Source organism: Notothenia coriiceps, unplaced genomic scaffold (assembly GCF_000735185.1).
Source record: "Notothenia coriiceps isolate Sejong01 unplaced genomic scaffold, NC01 NC01_scaffold00000493, whole genome shotgun sequence".
Taxonomy (NCBI): Eukaryota; Metazoa; Chordata; class Actinopteri; order Perciformes; family Nototheniidae; genus Notothenia; species Notothenia coriiceps.
Window position 1 is genome coordinate 451,612 of NW_011333194.1, and position 19,139 is coordinate 470,750.

The 19,139-nt window shown below is 41.8% G+C and overlaps 2 protein-coding genes across 2 annotated transcripts; one reads left to right on the forward strand and one right to left on the reverse strand.

Moving 5' to 3' along the window:
• Positions 1–1,723: 1,723 nt before the first annotated feature.
• On the forward strand, positions 1,724–8,039 carry LOC104954773 (short transient receptor potential channel 2-like). Its single transcript, XM_010781969.1, has 13 exons — positions 1,724–1,738; positions 2,134–2,826; positions 2,906–3,106; positions 3,208–3,372; positions 3,970–4,144; positions 4,221–4,421; positions 5,005–5,167; positions 5,273–5,365; positions 5,963–6,155; positions 6,240–6,367; positions 6,445–6,517; positions 6,610–6,727; positions 7,198–8,039. The coding sequence occupies exons 1-13, from the start codon at positions 1,724–1,726 to the stop codon at positions 8,037–8,039; spliced, it is 3,060 nt and encodes a 1,019-aa protein (XP_010780271.1).
• Positions 8,040–9,152: 1,113 nt separating this feature from the next.
• LOC104954681 (ribonucleoside-diphosphate reductase large subunit-like) lies at positions 9,153–18,934 on the reverse strand. Its single transcript, XM_010781862.1, has 19 exons — positions 18,783–18,934; positions 17,916–18,004; positions 17,639–17,816; positions 17,314–17,414; positions 17,165–17,224; positions 17,043–17,082; positions 16,778–16,940; positions 16,520–16,661; positions 15,933–16,016; positions 15,672–15,833; positions 15,281–15,360; positions 14,990–15,191; positions 14,458–14,607; positions 14,147–14,368; positions 13,993–14,069; positions 13,747–13,882; positions 12,950–13,045; positions 10,033–10,221; positions 9,153–9,949 (listed from the first exon to the last, which is right to left on the reverse strand). The coding sequence occupies exons 1-19, from the start codon at positions 18,799–18,801 to the stop codon at positions 9,758–9,760; spliced, it is 2,382 nt and encodes a 793-aa protein (XP_010780164.1). The 5' UTR covers positions 18,802–18,934; the 3' UTR covers positions 9,153–9,757.
• Positions 18,935–19,139: the final 205 nt, after the last annotated feature.

Genomic DNA, 19,139 nt, shown 5'->3' on the forward strand with positions numbered 1-19,139 from the left:
TTGGCAAGTTTTCCTATGGTGAAATATTCAGAAAAAGAAACATGACTAATTTTAGTTCTTCTTTTTCAGGATTCACAGGGCACATTTCTCTTTTATTGTGGTCAGCTCTTGTACAGGGCCCTGTTTCCCATCCAAAAGCTAAAATATCATGAAATACGTCTTATGACTCAAATAATCTCAACCAAGATTATTTATGATCAGGCCCAGAAAAATTAAGAGAGAAGAACATCTTTATTTTAGTTACAATCCAGAATGTATCCAAACCCATATTAGCCAAATCTTCTACCAAGAATATACATTTGTTTTAGTCATTATTGCCACCCGTCATGTTTTATCATCTTCTGTATTTCTAGAATTGCAGTCATAACAAAATAGCTTTAGGTCTACTACGGTCCTTTTACCCCCTCTGCTGGGAAACAGCCAATCAGGATTCACTTCCACACATGATCACAGACATAAAGGGAAACATGTCACTGTGCACATGGTCATATTTGACTGTGCTTGACCAAAAATGGGCCATCCTTTAAATGTAACACATGCAACACAGTGCTTATTAAATACTTAAAGTATTAATTCCACAATGTACAAATAATACATTTCAATTTTTGCATTGAAATATTGATAAAAGTATTATCAGTCAAAAAAAGTAAATGTACTCAATACAGATAAACTGGCCCCTCTGACTGCACTGAAAACATTTCAACACATTTCACATCACTGTATTAGGTTAGTTAAAGAAATAATATTAAGTTTAAATAAAATATATTAAGTTGAACTTAATATTAATATATAACTAAATACACACGCCTAATGTGACATTTGTTGGCATAATGTATTTAATTCAGGTGAAGGTTTCAGTTTTTTCAATGTGATGTAGTTATATTTAATATACTATATGTATACTGTATATTATATACTATGTAATTCGAGTATTATTAATGTGGATATTTATTGGTTGAGCTCTATTTTGTTTACAATTTGGTACCGGACTGCAACAAATGATAACATTTCCTGTGATTGAATATAGGCCTACTGATTATTTTCTGTGCTAATTGATTGATTGGTTTGTAAAAAATGTATGCCCAAGTAACACTTTCCAAATATGTGCCATCGCCATCCAAACCACAAAATAATTATACCACACTCACTATAGGCTACAGTTAATTTGACTCTTAATGTACTGACAAAGACCCAGTAAAGTAATCAAAGCAGAGAGGATAAGAGCTTAACATGTTAACAGGAAGGTGGAAGAAAAATGTCTATATATTTCGCTTGCAGCTCCTTGTTTTCCCCGTGCTGTGGACTCTCCTCTGGGACCGTCTCTGACAGCTGCTGCCTGCTCAGTAACAGTCTCCCTAATTGTAACATGGCACTGTTTCCAACAGGAGACCAGAGTTAATTTATGTTTCAACGCAGAAACAGTTTGGCTTGGGCCCAGCCAAGCATGAGACACTTTAAACAGACTATGTTTTTAATTGGCCTCGCCCCATGGGGGGTGAAAGTGTGTTATTGAGGTTGTTGGTGCTGTTTTCATGTAGTCAGCCGGTGGCACATGCTCGCAGGACACCCAAGTGCTCAGTTCTCCTCTTTCTGAAACCTACTCATATTTTTCTACTTCATTTGTGAAGCCTAAAGTTGCTGGGATAAGAAATATAATTGATGTATCCAGAGAATGTGATACTGTCCCCAGTTAAGGATCTACTGCTCCTCTTTTTCACCAGCGATGGAAAACCTCACGGTAAGCAAAGTTTTATACAGTTGGGTTTGTTAAAATATTTAAGTAGATGTAACTCTAGGCCAAAGGTTCAATGTAAATCTCTTGTTCCAGTTTCATTTAAACTGTTAGAGTATTTTTTTTTAAATGTTATGATGTGGAGATAAATCTGTACTCAAGTATCTGCTAACGGTCATTAAATAACTGTTTGAACATTTTGTTTAGTTGTTTTTTTACTTGAAATCATTTGTAAAATCTACCTTGGTTTTTATTGATCCTTTAATTGTCTCAAATTCAGGCTTTATCGTATGAAAATAAATTAGAAGTTAGTTTTTTCCTCCATGAAATCTGACTTTAAAATCTTAAAATCATAAAATGTCTAAATGCACACCTGGTTCTTCTGCTGTCCTGTCCCTCAGCCAGAACAATGGCGCGAGATAATGAACCGGAAGATGCGATTCCCTCCGGAGCTCATCGCTGCCATCCAGGAGGGGAAGATAGAGCATCTTCGTGGGCTGCTGAAGACCGGCGACGGCATCCTCCGCCAGCTGGAGGAGTCCGAGGACCGCCAGTGGAGGGAGGCCCTCAACCTGTCCATCCGCCTGGGCAACGAGAGTTGCATGGATGTCCTCCTGCAGGGGGTCAAGTTCGACTTCCGGCAGATTCACGAGGCCCTGCTCGTGGCCGTGGACACCAACCAGCCCCGGGTGGTGAAGCGCCTGCTGGACCGCCTCGACCAGGAGAAAGGAAACAAGATGGACGTGCGCTCCTTCTCCCAGGCCATCTTTGACCAGTCAATTGACAACTCCCAGTTTGCTCCTGGTGTGACTCCTCTGACCTTAGCCTGCCAGAAGGACCTGTACGACATTGTCGCCATGCTCACCCGGAAAGGGCACGTCATCCCGTGGCCGCACAAGATATCCTGCATCTGTCTGGAGTGTCGTAACGGCCGGCAGTACGACCTTCTGAAGTTCTCCTTGTCTCGCATCAACACCTACCGTGGCATCGCCAGCCGCGCCTACCTGTCCGTCACCTCTGAGGACGCCATGCTCAGAGCCTTCACTCTCAGCAGGGAGCTCCGCATGCTCTCGCAGAAAGAGCCAGAGTTCAAGGTCCGGTGATATTGGTACACGTTCCTCACTTCCTGTTCATGTTGGCTGTCTGTGTTGTAACCTGACTCTCCTCCTGCAGCCTCAGTACCTGGGCCTGGAGGAGCTCTGCCAGGAGTTTGCCGTGGAGCTGCTGGGCATGTGTCGTAATCAGAGCGAGGTGACCACCATCCTGAACAGCTGCGGAGATGAGAGCCAGGACTCCTTGGAGGAGCAGGCCTTCGATGAGGGGATCCCCAACCTGTCCCGCCTGCGGCTCGCTGTCAACTTCAACCAGAAGCAGGTAGCTGGATGCAGACACTACGGTCAGTCAGAGAGGATTAAAGTAAGAAGATTCAATCCATAATGTGTTCCTCCCTCTCTGTGTGTTTGTTTCTGTGGAAGTTTGTGGCCCACCCCATCTGCCAGCAGGTGCTCTCCTCTATCTGGTGCGGGAACCTGGCTGGATGGCGGGGCAGCAGGACGGCCTGGAAGCTGTTTGTCTCCATGGTGATCTTCCTCACCATGCCCTTCCTCTGCCTCGTCTACTGGGTCGCTCCAACGTCAAAGGTCATATCACACAAAAATGTCACAGACTGCCATGAGATAGGAAAATACGATTAACACACATGTGCATGTGCACAGAATATGAGACAATGGACCCTTGGGAACAAATTAGTTAAGGGCCCCCTACCCTGTCCATTTATAGATGCAAAACATAGTCTTTTTTTGTTTTATAGTCATTTTGTATCTCTTATAGGGTTCCTATAGATCTTTATAGAATGTAATGAAATCCTTTTTATTATTTAATAAAAAAAATAAAAAAGCTCCTGACTGGTATTTGGATGTCTTAAATCTATATTTCCAAACTATTATATTTGCTGAGACATAGAAAACATATTTTTATCAATAGTCTTTTGTATTTTTGAAAATAATTGGTAAGCTCTAGCATATTTAAAAATAATTTACCAAATGTGTCTTGCATAAAAGTCACGCAGATCTAGATGGCGGTAACATTTAGCAAATAATTGGCCATACATTTCATTCCAAGTGGCATTCAAAAAGGTAGGCCCCCCAACCTCTTGGCCTTCTCCACATGGGCCCCTTTAGAGATCCATTCATGCATGTGTATATTGGCCCTAAAATCGTCTTTCTGTTTTTCACCAGTTGGGAAAGTTACTAAAGATTCCTGTGATCAAGTTCCTCCTGCACTCAGCCTCCTACCTGTGGTTCCTCATCACGTTACTGGGAGAGTCAATAACCATGGAGATGTATCGAACCAAATTTGCTTCCCGGCATCAGGACATGCTGCACAGCTCCTTCCACATGGTGTGGGTGGTCGGTGAGTTCCTTAAAGTAACCATGCCTGAAGGACACACAGGAAACTCAGTGTTTAACACCAAGGGGTCTCCCCGCAGGGTTCTTCTGGTACGAGTGTAAGGAGGTGTGGATCGAGGGGCTGCGCAGCTACTTCCTGGACTGGTGGAACTGCCTGGACGTGATGGTGCTCGGAATGTATCTGGCCTCCTTCGCGTTACGTCTGCTCATCATGCTCAAAGGCTTCTTTGTGTGCCATGGGCATGATGTCACAGAGGAGTGCGTTTACTTCACTCAGGCTGGTGAGAAAACGTTTCAAAAGTTAAAATACTTTATTTGTCATATGCACACAGTAGTAGTTTTGGTAATGAACATCTTTAGTCCTCCTACAAAGATGCAACATACAACAGACTTAACAGAAAAAAGACGTGCAACAAATGCAATTGAAATTGATTAAAGTAATTTGCAGGAATAAGAAAAATGTGCACATACATACATAAAACAGAACAAAACTAAACAGGATGTAAAATTAAATTATTTACAGTAGAATAATTACAGTTTACTGTAATAATATATAAGATCCAAATATGATAAGATCATTCATCCAAAATAGCTGAATTCTTAAATGAACACTTAGGACACAAAATGGTCATTTGTATATCAATTATTCACCCTGTGTGACCTTGAATTATTAAATAGAAGAATCTAAAGACAGGGGAAAGTTTGACAAATCACAGTGAATGGGGTCTTTGTTTAACAACAGTCAAACTAAATCATTTACCAACTCTCTCACATCGTGTGAATTGTAATCCAAGTTGCTTTTATCCAGCTTTTGCTCACTACTTCCCTCACCCCTGGCTCTCTGTCTGACTGTGTGTCCCACAGTGCGTGAGGACTGGCGTCAGGAGGACCCCCAGCTGCTGGCCGAGGTTCTGTTTGCAGTGACCAGCATGCTGAGCTTCACGCGGCTGGCCTACATCCTGCCAGCTCACGAGTCCCTGGGAACTCTGCAGATCTCCATAGGGAAGATGATCGATGACATGATGAGGTATAAGCATCCTGAAGCTTAATTCTGCACATTTCTGTACTGATCACTGACCGAGGGGGACTTAACCTGACAGAGCTGATGAGAATGTTTTTCTTTCTTTTTTAGATTTATGTTTATATTGATGATCATCGGAACAGCCTTCCTCTGCGGCATCAACAATGTCTATGTTCCTTATGTCCTCTCTCCACACCTTGGCAGGTATGATTAAAGGATTCTGTTCTTACAGCTGCAAGGTGAACACAGTAGAATATTGTTGCTGGCTTGATTTGTCACACAGTCATTCAAGCTTATCATAATGATCAAAATCAGTAAAAAAAAAAAAAGGTCCCTGAACCTGTAAGAAAAAACAAAGTAGAAAGTTGAAAATAATCCAAAGAATGTGTTTTTATTTCTTTGCTATTGAAGTCCATTACCCCAATGTGATTTTAAAAAAAAGGTCCTGTAAGTCATTATATTGAGAAACCTTCTTAAATGAATGACTTGTAGTACACTTACTAGAAGCCTGGTCAAACTAAACTTAGTATCTGAACATAAGTTTATAGGTTATTTTGAGATACTAATTTGTGGAGAGGTCATTATAAGGATTTACAGAATCTTTTTGATTTCACATCACCCAGCAAGTTTCATCTTGTTTATACTTTTAATAAGGTTGTAATTGCCCAAGAAAATCTTCCATTTGTAAATCCAACACAGGAAATAACATCAGACAGTTTCTAAAACTAATAATATACATGATATATTTCAGCATGTCCATTTAAAAGAGTATGAAAACCGACCCATCATGCTTTGCTGCAGGTTTAATGAGACGTTCCACTTCCTCTTCTGGACCATGTTTGGCGTGGCTAACCAGGACTACGTGGACATGCCCCAGTTTGTGGTGGCGGAGTTTGTAGGAAGGATTCTGTACGGCATCTTCACCCTCGTCATCGTCATCGTCCTGCTCAACATGCTTATCGCCATGATCACCAACACCTTCCAGAAAATTGAGGTAAAGCGGTATTTTCTTCTGTCAGACCTGAAAGATAGGCAGAAACTAACGACTGTCGCTAACATCCGAGCATTTCTATCTCAGGATGATGCAGACGTTGAGTGGAAGTTTGCCCGCTCCAAGCTGTACCTCAGTTACTTCAGAGAAGGCCTCACCATTCCCGTGCCCTTCAACATCATCCCCTCACCCAAAGCCTTCTACTACATGTTAAGGTGAGCTTTAAAACAATGGAAACTGCTGACTCGTCTCAATTTTCGTCTTTATTGATTGTTTTTGGATTCTGTTCCAGAGGTCTCTTCAGACTAATCTGCTGCTGCTGCACTTCAAATGCTGAGAACAAATATCCTCCTATTCCCTCTATGGTAAGTTGAATGCTCATATTCAGCAGTGTGACTAGAAAAAAACAATGTTCTTCATAATATTTGCTAAACGCTGTGATGTCATGTGATTTAAGAGCAATGATAAGGAGCCTGAAGAGGACCAGATACCGTACCGGCAGCAGGTGATCAGAGCTCTGGTGCAGCGCTACATTGAGTCGGCACGCAGGGAGTTCGAGGAGAACAAGAGGAAAGGTACGTGAGGATGAAATAAATGTCTGAGAGTCCTGTTGGGTTCCATCTTTCTACTCTTTCTTATTTACTAAAGGTCCTTACAAAGATAAATGACAGAAATGCCTTTTATCTAAAAGGCATTTGTTTCTCATACTGCTGTGCTGCAGCACCTCTTTTCACCCTCTGTCTGAAACCAGAGTCCAGTCCGCTCTGATTGGTTAGCTGGCCGGCTCTGTTCTGATTGGTCAGCCGCTTAGAGATATCCCGCCCATTAGCCTATCACGAACATTGTGTTGGAGCGCTAGCCAATAGAAGTGTCAGTGTTAAATAGTGATGTCACTATGTTACAGAAGAAAACAAAGGTGTCCAATGAAGGCGTTTCAGACAGGGGGGGGAGACACATATTTATGTATAAAAGAAGACATGAAAAAGTGAATTTTGCATAATAGGGCCCCTTTAAAGTGCCTCCAATGCCGTTTCCCTTCCCTCAGATATCGGCAATCGGATCACTTTGCTGACCAAAACGGTCAGCAAGATGCACGGGGACATCAAGGTGGTCCAGCAGCTTCTGACGGAGGAGGGACACCCAGCAAGTGACCCACGGACCAATGAGGGCTCCTCTTTTCTGGGGAAATACATCATTGGTGCCAAAAACAATTTTGTAGGATTTAACAGCAAACCAGATGAGAAAGCGTCATCACTCAAAGTGCCAGTGCACAATGGAGAGAAAGAAGGGGTTACAGATCAAATTGAAACAGATAACAATCAAAATGTTGTTGGCGATTGTGAAGCAGAAGGATCGAAGCAGGTGACGGACTGTGATGTGGTGAAGATGGAAGAGGGGAGAGCTAAAACTGAGGTAGGGGATCAGAAGGAACCTGAGAAGAAAGAGCAGATGGAAGCAGACAATAGAGAAAATACTGAAGATGAAGTTAAAGTGGTAGCAGGGACAAGTTTTAATCATGTAGAAAAGGAGTCTAAACCCAAGGCAGGAAAAGGAAAGGAAGATGAGAAGCTGACAGGGGGGAAGGTGAGTGAAACACACACAGATACAACTCCTGACACAGTCAACAGTGAAAAGACAGAAACAAAGTCAGCAATGAACAAGTTTAGAGAAGCAGAGCTGAAAGAACAGAAAGTGGAGCCAAAGTGGAAGCAAGGTAAAAAGTTTGAACATGAAGCGGCAGGGGAAATTGCTGTCATAGAGGGCAATGCAAAGCCTGGAGCCACAACAACCGTCCCCTCCCCAACAGGAAGCAGCCTCTCTCAGGACACCGGCTTCGGATCAGAAGAAGGGGACGGGGCGATTGGAGGGACGGTAGTGAGGCCGTAGACATTTATAATTATTTAAAAGTGACAAGTTACACATATTGGGAAATATATCCTTGCCAATTCTAATTTGTTTTCTCTGTTTTTGTACCTAAAACTAAATATAATGTGCTAATTAATGAACTCCAGAGCAGCTGTCCCGTGTTGTGAAAAGGTCATCTAATGCTCTAATGCTGCTAGCTTCATATTTACTGCAGACTGGAAAGTGCTATCTGACTTTTCATCTAGCGTAACGCAAAACACAATTCATTTAGCTAAGTACTTAGTTATGTGAGAAAATCAGTAAGCAGAAACCTGTATGTGAAATAAGAAGAAACCTTATCTTGCTCTAACACAGAAAGCCTTTGACTTTCTTCTTAAAAAGTTATTTAAAAAAACATTGTTTGGCAAACGTTATCTTTAATTCCCCAATATTTTAAATTCGTCAGATTTAGGCAATACAATTAATTGATTCCGAAAATGGATGTCTATTAAAAATCCGTTTAAATTCAATTTATTTTATAATTGCTAACATGTTCAAAAGTAATTGTGCATCTTAAAGTCACGATGCTGAAATCAATAGGCTTTGATAAGCATCAGTGGCAGTTAAATAGGGTTACAGTGTATTACCATTACAAAAATACACTAATTAATCAGCTGAATGTAGTAACTTGAAACTGCAAAATGATGATTGGTGGGGTAGTTCTGTTGACATTTAAACATCAGAAGAAAGTAGAATTGTGCTCAATAAAAAGAATTGCACAATAGAAACTTTGTAACACAATTAAAACATTTGAAATCATTCATTTCTGTTTTTCCTGAGCTTAATGCAGGAGAACATTCACTCTGTGCTGATTAGTGTTGCTAACTCACGACCAGCAGCCCGCCACAGTGTGACAGAGCAGGTCTCAGCTTGTTTCACACATTCTGCTCCCCTGAGCTTGAATCAGTTCATTAAATCACCACCTGCAGCTCCACCTGTCCCCAGACACATGCACTCTTCCTGTGGAACACACCTGTGCACGTAACGCTTTGTCGCTGTTATTGGTGACTGATGCCATCATCATTTCTATTTTCAGTGTCTATTCTGTTAACCTGCTTCACGAAATAATTAAATATCACACTTTATTCATTCTGACACCAAAGCCCACAACATTTAGCACCAGGTAATGTATTTCATGTTTTACGTGCACAGGCATGATTTATCACCAGCCAATCACAATCACCATCCTGTTAGATGATGAGTTTCATTTCCTAATTAACAACACGTTTTTAGAACAGCATGCAGACATTCTCCTTTCCTCCATGCGAGTACAAAATATTTTGCTTTTTTGAAAATGTAAAAGAAAACCATTGCCTCAATACATTTAGGTCTAAATATGATCAGTAACAATAAATGCATAACCAAAGCTAGAAAAATGTACAGCAGCGTATGAAATAAAGAGACTTAAATAAAGACCAGTGTATAAAAAGTTTAATTCCCACACATCTAAAATACAATCATGTTTATTAAAATGACCCACATATACAAATAATAATTAAAAAACACTAAGAGCATGTATGAATTCATTGTACCCTATGCATTATATACAAACAGGCAATTCATGATGAAAATAGTAAATATAAATATGAGACCTGAAACTAGCTGCATATGTAAAACTATCATTCCAACGTAATATACAAAAAAAGAGCAGGGTGTTTCCAAAAGTTTTTTTTTAACAGTGGATAAGGGGAAGTGTGTTTTCAGGAGCCACACATCAGACAGTCATCTTTGTTCTCTAAGGAGCACACCACGGCAGCCATGTTTTTCTCTTTGACCTCCTCTTCCTCGCTGTTGCTTCCCGGGGCCTCCCTCAGCTTCTCCTTGTTCAGGGTGAACTGGATGGGGTTGGCGGCAGGCTTTGTCCGCAGGTAGTACATGCCGGTTTTCAGACCCTGCAGAGAGAAGAAGACGGCATTAGGACGTTTGTTTCTTGGCACTGCGATGAACATTGAGTATTCCCTCAGTCCTGACTTACCAACTGCCATCCATAGAAGTGCATGCTGGTCAGTTTGCCGTAGTTTGGCTCGGCGATATGGATGTTTAGCGACTGGCTCTGATCGATGTAAGCCCCACGATCTGCTGCCATCTTGATGACTGTCTTCTGGGATATTTCCCACACAGTTTTATACAGCTGCTTCAGATCAGCAGGGATCTCTTCAATACCCTGCAGACAAGTCAGACAGCATATTGATCACCAACAAATATTTTAATTATAGGAAGATTGTTACGACCCTGGGTCGTTAGGTCATTTGTGTGTACATTTTTCCCTCCTCCTGTGTCTGTGAGTGTGTGTGAGCAAGCAGGTGGTGCCCATTAGCTGATTAGCTACCTCCTGCATGCTGATTGGTCCACCTGAGGAGACAGGAGCATATTAAGCGGCAGCCGTGCAGTTCCTCGGCCGCTCTCGCTGACTCCACTTCTCCTACTCCCATCGCGGCGCTTTTTGATATTTTGTTCTATGGTGTTGTGAGCGCACTTTGGTATCGTTTGTCCTTCTCCTCTGGCTGCGGGCCAGTGTCACTTTACCTGTCTTTGCAAGACAGTTTATGTTCTCAGGAGTGCAAACCCTTTTGTTTTCTTTTCCCTTTTGGATTGATCGTTTTGTCATGTTTAAGGTAGTGTAGGTAAGAAGCCTGTATTTATTTTCTCGGTTAGGTAAGATTTTGATTTGTAAGGTTTGTTTCTTTTTTGTTGGTTTTGCTACTCCTGTTTTTGTATATATTTGGTAAATACATTTACCAAACGCTTTCTCTGACTCCGTGTTCTTGGGAGTGGGAAGAGTGGGGAGAGTGCAAATTTTGTGCTGCGCCTAGGTTCCCCTAGACCTGGGCGTAACATAAATTGGGGGCTCGTCCATCCGGTCTTTCCGGTTTTTTGATCGTGTTGGGTAAGCATGCTATTTCCTCTTCTCATACATTCTGGGTCTCTGGTTGACAGTTTTCTGTTTGGAATTCACAATGGAGAGTCAATTGGAATTGTTTACTACGGACCCTTCCATTGAAGGACTAGATGACTGCACAGTAGCAGATTTTAGTGTTAATTGCATAGTTTTATGATGTGTTTGTGCCTACAAAACAAAACAAAGAGGTTAAAAGACTCTTGTGTGCAGAAATAGTCGGGAAAGGGTGTATTAAGAGGGAAAAACATGAAGTGGTTGATCTCTCGGAGGTTTTCCCGCCCCACTCCAGGCCTGCCTTCCCGAGCTGGGATGTCCTGTAGGGAGCCTAACAGCTCGACTTCCTGCGCATCAGGGGAGGTAGAGCTCAGACACAGGAGTTGGAGGTGGAGCATGCACTAAGGGTAAAGTTCCTGGGATAGAGCGGGGAGTTCGCTTACCATCAGTCCAACAACCTACCCATAGATCACACCAACAAATCCCCATGACAGTTTTGATGTTGAGTTATGGCGATACAATTATTCCCCAGCCTTTCAGGGAGTCGAGGTAGACACGTAACTTTTAATGCTTTTGAAACGCATCGCCTATTATGCTGCAGTGCCAAAGAGAGTTGGTCTCTGTTATTACAATGCCCAATTGGTGGGGTAAAGCGTTAGGAAAGTCTGTAATGCCCCTGACCATTGAGGGAGCCTCCGATTATGAAATGTTGTAAAGCCCATGGGTCCTTCGAGCGTATGAATTGGTAACCCGGAGGGCATATACAGACCAAAAAATGTAGGAATGATAAGAAAAATGTCAACCAGACCTATGTAGAGTTTGCGAGGGGAAAAGGTGGCCTTTTATGGATAGTTGGTGTCAAGCCAGGCAAGTCACATCCATAGAGGACATGCGTGAGGGCTCCATCTTTTGGAAGAATAAAAAATCAGCTGTCGGATTCAAATTGCCACCTAAAAATCTGAATGAGCAGAAAGTTGCATCGCTTGCTGCTGCCTGCGGTACTGGCAGATTAATTTTTTAATAACTCATAGAAATGTTTTTTATCTTCCCAGTTTCACCGTGATCCTGGGGCAAGGTGACGGAAGGGTAAAATCTCTCCCTGTGGTAATGCCAAAACAGCTGAGAACAGGGGATACTATTACTGGCCGGTGAGCAAGGACAACTTCATCGTCACCTGTCCTAGTCTAAAAAGGAGGAGCAAAAAGACGGGTAAGAGAACACGTCCCCTAGGTTGTTCCAAGGCGAAGCCGCGGGCTGCCTTAAAGAGAACGGTTGCAAGAACCGTGGGTTGGAGGATACAACGTGATGAGGCGTATCAGGCACATGCCTCCAGCCGCTCCTTCACAGTCCTTCAGCAGTCGTTAGGCGTCTTCCGAGTCTTTAGAGCTTTACTGAGTACCGTTAATCCTTAAAGAGTCCCGTCTTTAGAATATAGTATAATATATATATATCATATACAGTCACATATATATACTAATCTCCATTATTTTCTTCTAAAACCCATGTATCGCAGTAAACATATTCTTTAGGGGGGGGGTGTTACGACCCTTGGGTCGTTAGGTCTTTGTGTGTACATTTTTTGTGGTGTGTGTGTGTGTGTGGTGTGTGTGTGTGTGTGTGTGGCTTGNCCAGTGTCACTTTACCTGTCTTTGCAAGACAGTTTATGTTCTCAGGAGTGCAAACCCTTTTGTTTTTTTTTCCCTTTTGGATTGATCGTTTTCTCATGTTTAAGGTAGTGTAGGTAAGAAGCCTGTATATTTATTTTCTCGGTTAGGTAAGATTTTGATTTGTAAGGTTTGTTTCTTTTTTGTTGGTTTTGCTACTCCTGTTTTTGTATATATTTGGTAAATAAATTTACCAAACGCTTTCTCTGACTCGGTGTCCGTGTTCTTGGGAGTGGGAAGAGTGGGGAGAGTGCAAATGTTGTGCTGCGCCTAGGTTCCCCTAGACCTGGGCGTAACAAGATTTAGAGCAATGATACTGAATAGTGGCTCTTTACCTGGATGGAACCGTTCTGACCAATCAGCTGGTTCTTCATCTCGTCGCTCCACAGCCCTCTCTCTGTGAGGTCCTTCAGCAGGTGAGGGTTCACAATCTGTGGCAGAGGCACAAAAGAAAGTCAGAAACAAGGGAGGTCAATTTAAGAGCATGTTTTGATTAGATATTTATGTGTGTAAAAAAAAAGAAATAATCAAATTAACGGTTATCATTTTAAAATATGTGTGATCACTTATTAATGTACCCATGTTACTGTAATTTCCTGTGTATATTGCCAAGATACCTGACAATTACATTGTTGCAATACTTTTAGAGCATTGTTTCTCAAACTTTTTCATACCAAGGACCACTTAACCAATAAAAAAACACTCGCGGACCACCGAACTCCACAAATGTCAAAAAACACATCGTTTTTCTAGAGCAGATTAGAAATCGCCTGAAAATGGTACAAACAAGTGGCAAAATGTTTGATGGAGGAGTTGCACTGGGCTATATCATGCAATCGAAAGTGAAACTTAACCTCGCTCCATTGCGGAGATATTCCCACGAGAGTGTGGAAAACTTAAATGTATTTATTTATTTCAAATAAGAAATGTTACCAATATAGTCACGGACCACTAGGGGGCGCTCACGGACCACCAGTGGTCCGTGGACCACACTTTGAGAAGCACTGTTTTAGAGTGAAAAGGCTCGCTGACAAAAACTCCAACCGTTCATGTCGGGATATTTCTAGGCAAATGTATCGGCATAGTATGTCAAATTCCCAAATCTGTAGCAGCGCATGCTCTCAGTGCTGACCTGGAACTCTCCGGAGAGAACCCTGCGGGTGTAGATGTTGCTGGTGTACGCCTCAATAGACTCGTTGTTGCCGAGGATCTGGGCGGTGGAGGCTGTGGGCATGGGAGCCATGAGCAGACTGTTCCTCACCCCGTGCCTGAGGACACACAGGAGGAGGGGGGGGGGGGGGGGTTGGCAGGCAGAGGTTAGCCACAACCCCCACATACATAAGAAAAACACCAACAAGGGAGACATTTAAAGACTTACTTGGCAATTTTGGCCTTCAATGCTCCCCAGTCACAGAGATCTGTTGGTGTTTTATCCCACATGTCATACTGAAGGATCTGGAGATCAAAGGATCAGAGCTGAGCTGCTGAACTGTATCCTGGGATGGATTGAAGGCAATGTGAAAAGTACTCACCCCCTTGCTGACAGGAGATCCGGCGTAGGTTTCATAGGGGCCGAGCTCCACTGCCAGCTCACAGCTGGCCTCCAGGGCGGCGTGGTAGATGGTCTCAAAGATGTGGATGTTGAGCAGCTGGGCCTCGGGGCTTTCAAAGGGATAACGCATCAGGATGAAGGCATCAGCCAGACCCTGCACACCGATTCCAATTGGTCTGTGGCGCTTGTTAGACCTCTCCGCCTGCAAACCAGGACAGAGGAGCCACTGGTTACCATGGAGCACATCAGACTGCACAGTGGATAGAGAGGGAACACTGTTTTAAAGCTTACCTCAATCACTGGGTAGTAGTTGATGTCAATAATCTTGTTCAGGTTCTTCACAATGACTTTGGTGACAGAAGAAAGCTTTTTGAAGTCAAAGCTCTTTTCTGGGGTCACGTACATGTTGAGGGCAATAGATGCCAGGTTACACACTGCAACCTGAGTAGAACACGAGAAGAGAAATGAATATTAAGTTACCTTTAATTTGACTGTGATTCAAGTGTTATATTTGAAATGATTTTAATGTTATAGTAGTTCTGATAAATCTGCTAATATTTATGTTGATGGGTGCTTTTAAAATGTCTTCATAATAGTAGGCGTGATAGATATTATGTGATGTTTTTAGAGTCTATTGATTGTTATGTGTGAAACTGCTAAAGGACTGCAGAAGGAAATAAAAGAATAGCTAAATCTTGCCAATTGTCATATTGAAGAAAGAGGTATAATCACAGAACAATCACAAGGGAGGACAAGCTGAATGAGCAAAAACTACATATTTAATGTGAATACAGCAGACCTAACAGTTCCCCCCCCCCCTCACCTCATCTTTGCTTGTGTACTCCAGGATCTCCGTGCACAGGTTGCTGGATTTGATGGTGCCCAGATTCTGCTGGTTGCTCTTCCGGTTGCAGGCGTCCTTGTAGAGCATGTATGGTGTCCCGGTTTCTGTCTGAGACTCGATGATGGCGTGCCAAACCTGTTGAGCCTTCACCACACGCCTAGCCCGGCCCTCCTTCTCATAGCTGAGGAGAACACAGACACATGGGACAGGTCAGCAAGGAGAAGTCAGGTGGTTGTTCAGAAGAGAGTTGTGTTGTGTCGCTGGTCTTACCGAGTGTAAAGCTCCTCAAACTCCTCTCCCCAGCACTCCTCTAGCCCGGGAGATTCACCGGGACACATCAGAGACCAGTCCTAGGAAAGCAGAAGAGGGGCAATCAGAAGTGTTCAAGATAGAGCAGGAAGATTAAACCCCACAGCAAACTTACAGTAGTTTTAGACAAGACATTTGAAGACATCAACTTGGATTTTGAGATACTGGGGTGAAGTTTTCTTCACAATTTTCACTCATTTTATAAAGGCCAAAGTATTACTGTCGAAAAAACTATCAGCAGATTAATCACCAATGACAATTATAGTTAGTTGCAGCATAAAGTGTATCATTTCATTCAAACTGTGACCTTTGCAGAAAGTGAGTCATGGAGGGGATTCCCTCAGATATTCACCTGATTGGCTTCCACTCGCTTCATGAACAGGTCTGGGATCCACATGGCGAAGAACAAGTCTCTGGCCCTCTGCTCCTCTTTGCCCGTGTTCTTCTTCATCTCTAAGAAGTCGAACACATCGAAATGCCACGGCTCCAGGTACACAGCGAAGGCCCCGGGTCTCTGAACAAGGGAACACAGAGAGAGAGAGAGGTCATTACATTTACTACCAGAGGTGTCTCTACGGCAACAACATCCAGCTCCATTAGTGTGTGTCTTCACCTTGTTGCCTCCCTGGTCTACATAACGTGCTGTGTTGTTGTAGACCCGAAGCATCGGAACCAGCCCATTGGAATTGCCATTAGTCTGCAAAACAAACAAAACAAGAACTACTGTAAGTCATACAATTAAGACACAAGTAAAAGCGTTCTTTTTCAGTTTGATTTGAATGCAGAGCTAAAATTATCAATCAATCAACCAAAAAAGAATCTGCAAATACTTTGATAGTGAATAAGGATTTATTTTTATTTTTTTACAAAAATGACAGCAATCCTGTTTTCAGCCTCTCAAAAATGGATATTTCTCCTATTCTTCCGTAGGCCTATTCATTTCATTTCATTTCAAACCTTTATTTATGCAGGTGAATCCCATTGGGTTCATTGATCTCTTTTTCAAGGGTGACCTGAATATAATATATAGTATAAATTACATCAACCTAAATATCCTTTGGTTTCGGACTTACAAAAACATTTTTTTATAGGCACAACACTGGAAACTGGTATTGACTTTTATAGACCAAAATATCAAATGATTAATCTGAAAAATAAGCAGCACATTAATAATGAATATAAACAATGAATTTGACTCACCCCAGCGATATAGCTGCCTGTGGCTCTGATGCAGCTCACTGCCAGTCCAATGCCTCCAGCTGATTTGGAGATGAGGGCACACTGCTTCAGAGTGTCGTAAATACCTTCGATGCTGTCATCCTTCATGGTCAGCAAGAAACAACTGCGAAAACAAATTAGATTAAGGAAAGAAGAAAACAATCGAATGTAGAAAAAAGCATGAGATGTCACTGCTCAGAGTGAATTGGGATCTATAAAGTATATCTTATCTTATCTCACCTGGACAGCTGTGGCCGGGTGGTGCCGGCATTGAAGAGAGTCGGGGAGGCATGGGTGAACCACTTCTCTGACAGCAGGTTGTAGGTTTCAATGGCTGCATCCACGTCTCCTTTATGAATCCCGACAGCCACTCTCATTAGCATGTGCTGAGGCCTCTCAGCAACTGCCCAAGGAGAGACAATAATTAGCAAATAAACAATAGAAATTATATCCAAACAGCACATAAACATGCTTCTCAAGATGCTCCAGGAAAAGCCATTCTCACCTTTGCCGTTAATCCTCAACAAATACGACCGCTCGAGCGTCTTTTAAAGCAAAAAATACAAATTAGTTTTAGAATTCAATATCTAATTGAGATGTTGAATGTAACATTTGAATAAAAGTTACCTTAAAGCCAAAGAAGTTGTAGGAGAAGTCTCTGTCGAAGATGATGGCTGAGTTGAGCCGCTGCAAAATATAGAATATTATGTAAAAACACAATGCAATGACTTGACATTTTAAAACATGAAAGAAATGCTTCATAAAATGTGACTTACTCCCTTATTTTCAAGTACAAGGTCGAGCGTCTCCTTGGAGATCATAGGAGCGTGGCGTTTATTTAACGGGTTCACGTAGTTGTACAGGTCCTCCATCACATCTACACAAGCATAGAGGAAATAAAGTGCAACATCGGTAAGGATAATATAATCACTCTAACAATATTGTGTGTGCAGCATCCTCATTTACTGGACAATTCCTCAATTCATGTGTATGTACTAAAGGGTGTTATTTCATGTTTACAAACACATTTTATTATACACACACACAAAAGGTGCATATCTTGCAATAGACAGTATATTTTTTATTGTAACTTGTACTCACCACTGAACACTTTCTTGGTTTCTTTGTGCAGGCTGGACACTGCAATGCGTGCAGCCAGCAGTGCGTAGTCAGGGTGTTTGGTGGTGAGGGTGGCAGCCGTCTCAGCTGCCAGAGTGTCCAGCTCCACAGTGGTGACTCCAATGTACAGACCCTGGACCACCTTCATCGTAATCTGAGCCTGCGCAAATAAACAGATTATCTTTCAATTCAAGTAGAAATCGTCAAACTTTCACATTTATTTTTAACATTGATATGGCTTTTTACGGTCTTAACTTACAGGGTCCACAAATTCAGAGTTGAGCCCATAGCAAAGCTTCTGAATGCGAGAAGTGATCTTATCAAAAGTTATCGCCTCCTCGCGTCCATCTGAAAAACAAAAATTAAATTAAACATTGTTTGTAAAACTGTATTTGGTCAATTCCCTCAAAGAAATCTAGACATAAGTTTGTTCATCAAAGAACTTGTAAAATATGATGAAAGGTTCTAAACATTGAAATAGCAGACAAGATAATCAATCCCATAAATGTAAATTGGACTCGTTCCAATGATCAATTAACTCAGATAAAGCGCACGCTGAACACCTGTGTAACCAGGGAAACAAAACGTTCTTACTTTGCGCCAACACAAATGATGAAAATACATGTTCATAATAATCCTCTTCATATACATTCCTAATAGTGGACAACGCTATTACTTTAAAAAAAACTTTTTGGACAGGTGTTAGAGAGTAAAACCAGGAAAACGAGCCTGATATTCAAGTTAATACCGTCGTTACTATTGAAAAAAAATAAGCTTACACGTTATTCAAATAAAAAACAAAACAGGCAACAAACTTAAAAACGGATACAAATCTTTTTGTCAGTTGTTGTCCTTTCATAACTCAAGTCTTTGTTGAAAGTCGACAAGAACCATGCACAAAGAAACAAAAGGAAACACACTTTAGCTAAATAGGTACAATTGTACATTATTAACAAGGAGGAAAAGATTTGCAGAAGCGCAGTTTTTATTGTGAGTATTAACGTTTCTTACAGTTTACATATTTTAATTTATTTTAAACGTTTTCCAGGACCTCAAATTACCCCCGCGAAACATTGCATTATCCGATATTATTTGACAGAAAGAAAGTTAAAGTGAGCTACTTTACCTCGCTTAATGACGTGCATGTTGGCAACAATGTTTTCCTCTGACAGCAGTTGTTGTGTTTTTAGCTTCGAAACAGATAAGTGATCTGTATTACTGAGATGTTATAACAGGTTATTAAATTATAAGGACAACTTTTATTTGAATCTCAAACTGAGGGCGCCAACCTCCTCTGTCCTGCCAGTGCCAGTTACAAACATGGTTACAACGCTTTGTGTCAGCAGCTCAGCCAATCCGAGAAGACTCAGTCAGATTTATAAACCAATCAAAAATGCATCATAGATCATTTTTACAGCTTCCGGTCTCCGTTTCCGGGCCAAATCCGGCGCGATATTTTCCAAACAACGGGTTTAACACAACA

Coding starts and splice junctions, on each gene's coding strand:
- LOC104954773 (XM_010781969.1), top strand. Junction 2,827..2,905: donor AGAAAGAGCCAGAGTTCAAG/GTCCGGTGATAT, acceptor CTCCTCCTGCAG/CCTCAGTACCTGGGCCTGGA. Junction 3,373..3,969: donor GGGTCGCTCCAACGTCAAAG/GTCATATCACAC, acceptor GTTTTTCACCAG/TTGGGAAAGTTACTAAAGAT.
- LOC104954681 (XM_010781862.1), bottom strand. Junction 17,083..17,164: donor ACAACTTCTTTGGCTTTAAG/GTAACTTTTATT, acceptor TTGCTTTAAAAG/ACGCTCGAGCGGTCGTATTT. Junction 16,662..16,777: donor ACCCGGCCACAGCTGTCCAG/GTGAGATAAGAT, acceptor TTGTTTTCGCAG/TTGTTTCTTGCTGACCATGA.